The sequence below is a fragment of the Maylandia zebra genome, linkage group LG11 (assembly GCF_041146795.1).
Source record: "Maylandia zebra isolate NMK-2024a linkage group LG11, Mzebra_GT3a, whole genome shotgun sequence".
Classification (NCBI taxonomy): domain Eukaryota; kingdom Metazoa; phylum Chordata; class Actinopteri; order Cichliformes; family Cichlidae; genus Maylandia; species Maylandia zebra.
In genome coordinates, this window is record NC_135177.1 from 38263690 (window position 1) to 38273384 (window position 9695).

At 48.9% G+C, this 9695-nt stretch overlaps 1 protein-coding gene across 3 annotated transcripts; it reads right to left on the reverse strand.

The window, feature by feature from the left end:
- Positions 1–15: 15 nt before the first annotated feature.
- LOC143421209 (tetratricopeptide repeat protein 24-like) lies at positions 16–9690 on the reverse strand. 3 transcript variants are annotated; one of them, XM_076890422.1, is made up of 14 exons: positions 9446–9690; positions 8951–9143; positions 8577–8870; positions 8300–8501; positions 6823–7029; positions 6561–6689; positions 6355–6476; positions 5743–5820; positions 2261–2331; positions 2121–2194; positions 1978–2035; positions 1863–1891; positions 487–526; positions 16–396 (listed from the first exon to the last, which is right to left on the reverse strand). In XM_076890422.1, the coding sequence occupies exons 2-14, from the start codon at positions 9134–9136 to the stop codon at positions 309–311; spliced, it is 1578 nt and encodes a 525-aa protein (XP_076746537.1). In that variant the 5' UTR covers positions 9137–9143; positions 9446–9690; the 3' UTR covers positions 16–308. The 3 variants fall into 3 exon arrangements, with proteins under 3 accessions (XP_076746537.1, XP_076746536.1, XP_076746538.1); XM_076890421.1 differs by having other exon boundaries at positions 16–415; positions 9446–9689; XM_076890423.1 differs by lacking the exon at positions 5743–5820 and having other exon boundaries at positions 16–415.
- Between the last annotated feature and the right edge of the window lie 5 nt (positions 9691–9695).

The following is a 9695-nucleotide window of genomic DNA, read 5'->3' on the forward strand; positions in this document are numbered from 1 at the left end:
AAATCACTGTTTCAATAGTTTCATCACTAATAATTTAATTACAATTAAATAATAAATGTTTTACACAGAAAAACAGTCCAAAGAATTCTGTCTGGAGACAGACGGCTGGTTGTGTGTTTTTATTTCTTTTTAGGTTTTCTGTTGTCAGAGTCTCGGGTCAGAGTGAGCAGCACAATGTGATGGCTCAGCTCTGATTCTCGGTCTGAGCCACGGCAACGCTGCAGCATTAGCTGACTGAAGCTCTAAGGACTTCAGTGACGCTGACAGGTCCTCTCCGATTACCGACTGTCCAATCAGGAGAGCTTACATCAGCAAACAAAACTGAGACCTCCAACTGGACACAAGGGAGGACTGCTCTCTGATGTCACCTGGGCTGCTGGGCGGGGCCTCACTGTCCTGAGCCAGTGAAGCATTGCTGGAAAAAAAAGGTTTATTTATTGACTTTTAAAAAATTGATTAATAAAGTTTGATTAATGGATGTGTCACCTGTCAGTGCGAGGGTTCCCTCTGTCCAACCACAACTCACCTGGAAACACACAGGTACGTTATCAGTTCCACTTCCTGTCGCATTTAAAGCAAAGCACACCTGTTTGACGAGGTGATCGCCCAATTAGGTTTCAGTTCAATTCAGCTTCATTCATATCAGTAGTCGCCCCAAACACCTACAATAATACAGAGAAACCGCAACAGCCCCTGTGAGCAAGCACTTTGGTGACAGGGGGAAGGAAAAAACCCCTTATAACAGGAAGAAACCTTCAGCAGAGCCAGGCCGGTTCAGGATTTAATGAATCAATATTGCATTATTCAAATTAAAATAAATTTTTTAAAGCCAGCCCTGTTTGACCGACAGCACTGTGAGGAAGCCGGCGCCATCCTCAGCAGCTCACTCACACAGAACTCCCGCCTGCATCGGTCTGCCTGCTCTCTCTGATCCAATCAGCAGGAGGCTTTCAGACTCTGCTGCTGTTTGCTCACGGAGACGCCCGGAGGTCCCCGAACGGGAAGCGCAGCTCCAGATTTAGATCGCTGCAGGTGGAATAATAACCTCACGTAGACCTCACTGCAGCTGTGCACATGCTTTCACATATAAATATATTCATGGGTACAAAGTGAATAATTCATCAGGCTCCTTATTAGACAGACATCAGACAACATGTTTGTGCACACCTTTATAAATCTGACTCAAGGCAACAGGTGCACCCCAGCTCTTCATCAACCTCAATTTCAATTCAAATCACAGCGGTCACCTCAAGATGCTTTGTATTGTAAGGTGTAGCCTACAATAACACAGAGTAACACCCAGCAATCATATGATCCCCTATGAGCAGCACTTTGGCAACAGTGGGAAGGAAAAACTCCCTTTTAACAGGAAGAAACCTCCGGCTGAACCAGGCTCAGGGAAGGTGGGGGTGAGAGGAGGAAGACGACACAAAGACACGCCGTGGAAGAGAGCTAAATGATTCAGTGCAGAGTGGTCAATAAACACATAGTGAGTGAAGAAGAAACACCCAGTGCATCATGGGAATCCCCGGCAGCCTACGTCTATTGCAGCGTCACTAAGGGAGGATTCAGGGTCACCTGGTCCAGCCCTAACTATCTGCTTTAGCAAAAAGGAAAGTTTGAAGCCTAATCTTGAAAGTAGAGATAGTGTCTGTCTCCTGAATCCAAACTGGAAGCTGGTTCCACAGAAGAGGGGCCTGAAAACTGAAGGCTCTGCCTCCCATTCTACTTTTAAATACTCTAGGAACAACAAGTCGGCCTGCAGAGCGAGAGCGAAGTGCTCTAATGGGGTGATAGTGTCCACATGTCCCACAGGTGTTCCTCAGGTGTGCTGTGATGTGTATGAGGTGGTGGAGACTCACTGTGCTGCCGCTTGTTTAACTGGTCTGAGCTGGAAACAGAAATACAAACATTGTGGTTTGTTCAGAGGAAACAGGAGCCCACCTGAGGTCCAGATTTGGGCTGTGTTGGTCTTACCTCTGTCCAGGTGCTATGCTCATGTATTCAGGTGTTTCAGAGGCCTCCTGCTGAGATCCTGTTCACACACACACCCAACGTGAATCACACAAACTATGAAGTCCTACACAAGCCTGTTTCTAGCTGGAACAGGTGAGACTCACCTGGGGCATCAGTCTCTGGAGCATCTGGTTGCTGATTTGCTGCTGTGCCCGGGCTCTTTGTGATGTCACTCTTCCTGTGAGGACAAAGCTGATCAGTGACCTGTCTGACCTTTTGTGTAGCGTGTAACAATGGGACTTACCTGACATGAGGTCCAATAGGTAGGCTGTGTCGATGTGGCCAGAGGCTGTGTGGTGCCGGTGGGTGGGGCTTCTGAGTCATTTAAACAGGAGGACATATTATACTGCTGTCAGGACAATATTCACCTGTCTGATGGTTTGATATTGTTTGATATCACCTGTGCTCATTCACAGGTGTGGGCAGGTGGTACTATGTCATGTGACATTCTTATATTTATTGAATCCTAATAATAATGATAATAATAATAATAATAATAATCCTGCCTCTCTTATTGATTTCTTTGAACTAACGACAGAACTCTCATCCTCCAAACCATCACCATGTCCATTCCTACAAAACTGCTCAAAGAAGTCCTGCCATTAATTAATGCTTCGATCTTAAATATGATCAACCTATCTCTAATAATCGGCTATGTACCACAGGCCTTCAAGCTGGCTGTAGTTAAACCTTTACTCAAAAAGCATCTCTAGACCCAGCTGTCTTAGCTAATTATAGGCCAATCTCCAACCTTCCTTTATATCAAACATCCTTGAAAGAGTAGTTGTCAAACAGCTAACAGATCATCTGCAGAGGTTTATTTGAAGAGTTTCAGTCAGGTTTCAGAGCTCATCACAGCACAGAAACAGCTTTAGTGAAGGTTACAAATGATCTTCTTATGGCCTCTGACAGTGGACTCATCTCTGTGCTTGTCCTGCTAGACCTCAGTGCAGCGTTCGATACCATCGACCATAATATCCTATTAGAGCGATTAGAACATGCTGTAGGTATTACAGGTACTGCACTGCAGTGGTTTGTATCATATCTATCTAATAGACTCCAGTTTGTGCATGTAAATGGAGAGTCCTCTTCACACACTGAGGTTAATTATGGAGTTCCACAGGGTTCAGTGCTAGGACCAATTCTGTTTACATTATACATGCTTCCCTTAGGCAGCATCATTAGAAGACATAGCATACATTTACACTGCTGTGCAGATGTAAGTAGCTTGGAAAGAAAAGCGTCTGGACTTCTTTAAGTTGCTTGAAGACGTTTCACCTCTCATCCGAGAAGCTTCTTCAGTTCTAAGGTCAAATGGTGGAGAGTCCCAGATTTAAACCCGGTGGGAGTTTCCCCCCACAGAGGGACAAAAGGACCCCTGATGATCCTCTAATCACATGAGACAAGGTGTGAAACTGGGTGTGGGTCCCAATCAGCCAGGGTTTCGGGTGAGCTCATTGTGAAACCTGGCCCCACCTTATCATGTGATTTCCTGAGGTCAGATGGCCCAGGATGTGAGTGGGCGTTAAGGTGTCTGGGAAGGAACTCAAAACTGGATTATAGATGGCAGAACATTGGCATCCTCAAAGAGTGTCCTTTATCCTTAAGATGCAGATGAACTGCTGAGTCTTGTCCTGTGGAGGTGGCTCTTCTGTGTTGTGCCATGCGCTTGTGAAGTGGCTGTTTGGTCTCTCCAATGTAGAGGTCTGAGCATTCCTCGCTGCACTGTACAGCAAACACCACATTGTTAAGTTTGTGTTTTGGCGTTTTGTCTTTCGGGTGAACCAGTTTGTGTCTGAGCGTGTTGCTGGGTCTGAAATGCACTGGGATGTCATGCTTGGAGAAAACTCTCCTGAGTTTCTCTGATACACCGGCTACATAGGGGATGACAATGTTGTTGCGTCTGTCCTTCTTATCCTCCCTCGCTGGTGTCTGGTCTTCTTTTCTGTGCCTCTTTGCTGACTTTAAGAACGCCCATTTAGGATAGCCGCACGTTTTGAGTGCTTCCTTTACATGTGTGTGTTCCTTCTTTTCCCCTTCAGGCTTAGAGGGAACATGTTCTGCCCGGTGGTGTAGGGTCCTGATTACTCCAAGTTTGTGTTCCAGAGGGTGATGGGAGTCAAAGAGGAGGTACTGGTCCGTGTGTGTGGGCTTCCGGTAAACTTCGATGTTGAGTTTGCCGTTCTCTTCAATGTGCACAGCGCAGTCCAGGAAAGGCAAACAGTCGTCCTTTGTGTCTTCCCTGGTGAACTTGATGTTTTTATCCACAGCGTTAATGTGCGCAGTGAAGGATTCCACTTCTTGTGTCTTGATTTTGACCCAGGTGTCGTCCACATATCTGTACCAGTGGCTGGGTACTCTTCCTTTGAAAGAGCCAAGAGCCTTCCTTTCCACTTCCTCCATGTAAAGGTTGGCTACAATAGGTGACACGGGGGAGCCCATGGCACAGCCATGTTTTTGTCTGTAGAAGCCTTCGTTGTATTTGAAGTATGTAGTGGTGAGGCAGAGGTCTAACAGTGTGCAGGTCTGATCGGGTGTGAAGTTGGTCCTGTCCTCCAAGGAGCTGTCTTCTTGTAGTTGTTTTCTGACAGTCTCCACGGCCTCCGTGGTGGGTATGCAAGTGAAGAGAAAGACTACATCAAAGGACACCATGGTTTCATCTGGATCCAGGGTAAGTTTCTGGACCTTGTCGGTGAAGTCGGTGGAGTTCTTGATGTGGTGTGGGGTGTTCCCCACGAGAGGAGCAAGGATGGTAGCAAGGTGTTTAGCAATGTTATAAGTGGCTGAGTTTATGCTACTGACTATGGGTCTGAGTGGGACAGCTTCCTTGTGGATTTTAGGAAGTCCGTAGATGCAGGGTATGGCATCCCCTGGGTAAAGGCGGTGATATGTAAGGCGGTCAATGATTTTGTCCCTTTCGAGAGACCAAACAGCCACTTCATAAGCGCAAGAAGAGCCACCTCCACAGGACAAGACTCAGCTGTCCATCTGCATCTAAAGGTCAAAGGTCACTCTTTCGAGGATGCCAATGTTCACATTTTGGACAGAGAGGACAGATGGTTTGAAAGAGGAGTGAAAGAAGCATCCACTGTGAGCGACCATCTTTGAACAGAGGCGGGGTTTACGACACCAACTCTCTGCCATCTATAATCCAGTTTTGAGATCCTCCCCAGACGCCTTAACGCCCACTCACATCCTGGGCCATCTGACCTCAGGAATTCGCATGATAAGGTGGGGCCAGGTTTCACAATGAGCTCACCTGAAACCCTGGCTGATTGTGACCCACACCCAGTTTCACACCTTGGGTCATGTGATTAGAGGATCATCAGGGGGTCCTTTTGTCCCTCTGTGGGGGGAAACTCCCACCGGGTTTATATCTGGGACTCTCCGCCATTTGACCTTAGAACTGAAGAAGCTTCTCGGATGAGAGGTGAAACGTCTTCAAGCAACTTAAAGAAGTCCAGACGCTTTTCTTTCCAAGCTCCTTAGACTACGATGACCTGGATGACTGAGAACCTTCACAGACACACTGCTATGCTGATGACACCCAGCTCTATCTGTCCATGAAGCCAGATAACACACACCAATGAGTTACACTGCAGGAATGTCTTAAAGACATAAAGACCTGGATGGCCGCTAACTTTCTGCTTCTTAATTCAGATCAAACTGAGGTTATTGGGCTTTATAACCAGTGATGGGTTTAGTGAATGGGTGTTGTGGTAAGACCTGAGGACCGACAGTCAGACTCTGCTGCAGCGTGGCAGTCAGTCGCTCCACCAGTTGGTCCTGGATGCCGCCGCTGTCCTGAAAGCGAAGAAGACGAGGTTTGATGCTCCCGTGTATCATCTGACAGAGATCTTAATGGACTTCTGTCAAACTGACTCTGACCCGAGGTCCAAGCTTTCAGTAGGACAGATTGTTGTAAGGCTTTCTTTGCAGCACAACGACTGCACCTCATACAGAACGCAGAGTCCTCATGGGTATGCAGAAATCTGAAGTCACTGCATCAGCTTGCAGGTCAGCACAGAATGACCTTTAAGTCCATCCTCTGGTTCCCGATACTGTCATACAGCTGTGACCTGCTCAGCTCAGATATTTGAACTGCTCCGAGTGTGTGTGTCTGTGTTTTTTTGTGTAGTTTTGTTTTGTGTGAAGTGTGTAGAGTTGATGTGTGTGATGAAATGCTGTATGAATAAAGTTTGCATCGACAGTTTGAACAGAGACACGACAATGCTGCTCTGTGGCGACTCTTTCATGCTCTGATCGCTCTCACTGATCAAACAACCTCCAACAGGTGAGTACACACTCGTGCTGACCTCACATTACCACCGTACCTACCTGGCAGTGAGAGAGCGCACTCAGAGCCTGTTTGTAGAGCTGAACCGCTTTGTGTTGCTTCCTCTGCACCAGGTAACACTCAGCCAGCACCTCGCACACCTGAGCCTGTGCCAGGTAGTCCCCTACACACACACACACACACACACACACACAGGTGAGCACAGGGGTCTCACCTGTCCGATGTACATAGACAGTACTGATGTTACCTGTGTCTCTGAATCCCTGTAGGGCGAGGATTAAGCTCTCTGCTGCTTCCTCTTCCTCACCGATCCGACTGAAGGCAAACGCAAGGTTACTGAAACAGCGAGCCTGGTCGCCACGGCAACCCTGAGAGCCTGTACACAAACACAGAGCATTGTTATAGCTAAACTGATTTTCCTGTCAGACTCCTGATTAAAGATGTGGCAAGTGTTTGTGAGGGTCAAAGGTGAACTGCTTAAACAGGTGAGCCGCAGGTGTGCGCCTCACCGTACAGTCCAGCGGCCAGCCTGTGGTAGTCCACGGCGGACCTGAACTGGCCCATGGAGTTCAGCGCCGCTCCCAGGTTGTGCAAGACCTTGGGCAGCAGGGGGGGCCACTTAGCCGCGGGGCTCAGAGCCTTCTGGAAACACTGCACTGCCTCCTGGAAAGACCTGAGCCGGCAGTAAGACACGCCCACCGACAGGTACAGCTCACCTGAGTGACAGAGAAGCAGTTACAGTAACTAGTGCGTGCTCTCCTCCTGCCTGGGTGTTTGGTACGCAGGGCCCACGACTGAGAACAGGAAGGCTGCACAGATGGTTATTATCACCGCCTTGGAGGCCATCGCCAGATCCTCCTGTCTCAGGTAAACCAGGGCCATGTGATGCCTCACATCCCGCCCACAAACCCGTTTGACCCGCGGCTCTCTAGTGGGTACCACAGGTCCATCGGGTCCCACACCTCCAGACTCACCTCTTCCCCTGGACCAGGGGTCAGCAACCTTTAACACCCAATGAGCCATCTGGACGCACCTGAGCGGCACCCGCAATCACGCCTCGCCGCCTTTACGTCTGTGCTCTCTCTGCTGTTGTGTTGGTGTGTGTCGGGCTGTGAGCTGCAAAGCTACAGTCGGCTGTGTGCGCACAGCAACCGTGTGTGAAAAGTGGTCAATAAAGAGATGCTGAAAAGCCTGTTCATGGAAACATCGTCGGGTCTGCCGTGATATGTTTACAACGGGACTTCTGCTCCTGAACCTCTGCGCACAGCGTCTGCAGATCGGGGCTGTACGAAGTCACTTTCATCTTTACGCAGGACTGTAAGCTGTCGTCTGTGAGGCGTGAGCGTGTTTGTGTTAACATAGTTGGGGAACAGCTGCTGACATGATGTGGATCCGAAGAGCCATAATTGGCCTGGCTGGGGTTGAAAGTCTCGGTAAATGCACGCTGTTTCGGCGGGTACACCAGCTTCCACGAGTGTGACGCTTATTTTGAGCGATGAAAAAATAGAATATAATTTTATTTTTATATTTCAATATCACAATAATCTTCCAATTTAGAACTACAAGTTAAAAAAGAACTAACATAAATAAATTACACTTCAGCTAAATACTTCTAATTTATTTTCCCAAACCACGCGGAGCCGCACTATAAGGACTAAAGAGCCGCAGGTTGCCGACCCCTGCCCTGGACCATTCGGACGGTTAACAAACACCCTCCCCCCACACCCCACCTTGGCCACCCACCAACCTGAACCCTCGTCACTCAGGTCAGTCACACACAGACTCTACTTAGACCAAGTCTCTGCACCACCTCCAAGCATTTTGCAGGTTTTTTCTCTAACGGCTTTCTCTTGTGTCTCCTGTGTGTTATTTATTCCTGCATAGTTGCCTTGGAGCACCACAGCTCGATTGCACAGTGACACTAAAGGCCTATTCTATTCTATTCTATTCCATTCTGAATCAAGCAACCTTCTTTCGGGTGATTACCCAGAGTCCTCGGGTCCGTAATGCTCCCCATCAAACTCAGACACTCTGACAGCACACCGATGATGTCCTCCTGGTTGCACTGATCTGATTGGGTCATGTGACTTCCTGCTTCTGACAGGGCGGTGGCTGCATAGTCCAACATGTTGGCCACTCTGTAACTCTCTGCAGCTCGCAAGTAACCCTGAGCCGCCAGCGCCCAGTCCTGTGACACACAGACAGACACACCTGAGTCACCTGGCTCACCTATTCTGTGTCAAATTCAGGTTTTGGTCCTGACCCGTGTCCTGCTGTAACAGCGGCTCATCTCCACGCAGGCATCCCCCTCGCTGCAGCCGTCTCCTTGTGACCTATACAGCTGGGCAGCTTGCAGGAAGTAGGTGGCGGCCTCCCGGCTCTGCCCCAGTGCATCATGGGCCAGGGCAAGGTTGAACTGGAGGTCAGGGAGGCGGTCGGCCTTGGGACCAGGCTGAGCATGCCGCAGGAAGTCCAGACCTTTCCGAGGTCGTCCTACCTCCACATAGGCAGCCCCGAGGTTAAAGGAACAGGCCCGCAGGACCCGCGAGTCCTGGAGCTGAGAGCATGATATGAAATGTAGTGCCAGGAGTGCCACTAACACTGCTGACACCACATCTGTTCTTGTAACCGCCTCACCTGCTCTGCAGCCTTCAGGGCATCTCTGAAGTACCTCAGCGCCTCCTGTGGGCGTCCCTCCTGCAGCGCTTTGTTCCCAGAAGATGTCAATTCCTCAATGTCTGCTGTCTGCTTCCGCCCCACACTCCCACTCCTCCTCTTCACCTTCACAGCTTCTTTACCTGAAGGGGCTGCACGGGACGCCATGCTGGACCTGAAGGAGGAAGAGTCACCTGGATAAAGACATGCAGATGTGCTAACCTGCTGCCTTCATCAATGAATCAGCTGACTACCGGAGAACCTGCAGGTTCAGGTGTGTGGACCAATCAGTCAGATCCATCCTCAGGATCAGGCGCAGGTCAGTGAGACAAATCAGTAACAGTGATTATCTACGTTATTATTGATCCATGAGGAAAGGTCTGATCAATCAGTAAGAGCTTATACTGAGGTTATTAAAGGGCTGAATCAGCTACAGCAGAGTACATCACTGAATTGCTGCCGATAACAAACACTCACAGCTTGCAGGGGATGATGAAGCTCCTCCTCCTCACTGCTCACCTGTCCCCTGACACCGAACATTTGAAGCAGCTAGCCCCTCTGCTAAACCGCTCTGACCTGCAGGTTGACTCGTTGCTATGGTAACGCGGAAGTGGTCGGTAAAACCGGCAGCAACAGAAGAAGACTTCGCAAGTAAACTCTTTGCATTATGACGTCACGCCAGGTGAGTTATAAGATGTAAATATTTGCGGGAAGACCGTTTTCGATT

Bases quoted from the DNA above. Each gene is read 5' to 3' on its own strand.
- LOC143421209 (XM_076890421.1), bottom strand. From the start codon at position 9,136: ATGGCGTCCCGTGCAGCCCCTTCAGGTAAAGAAGCTGTGAAGGTGAAG. The intron at 8,871-8,950 runs GTGAGGCGGTTA...TCATGCTCTCAG, and splicing joins CCCTGAAGGCTGCAGAGCAG to CTCCAGGACTCGCGGGTCCT. The intron at 6,477-6,560 runs GTAACATCAGTA...GTGTGTGTGTAG, and splicing joins ACAGGGATTCAGAGACACAG to GGGACTACCTGGCACAGGCT.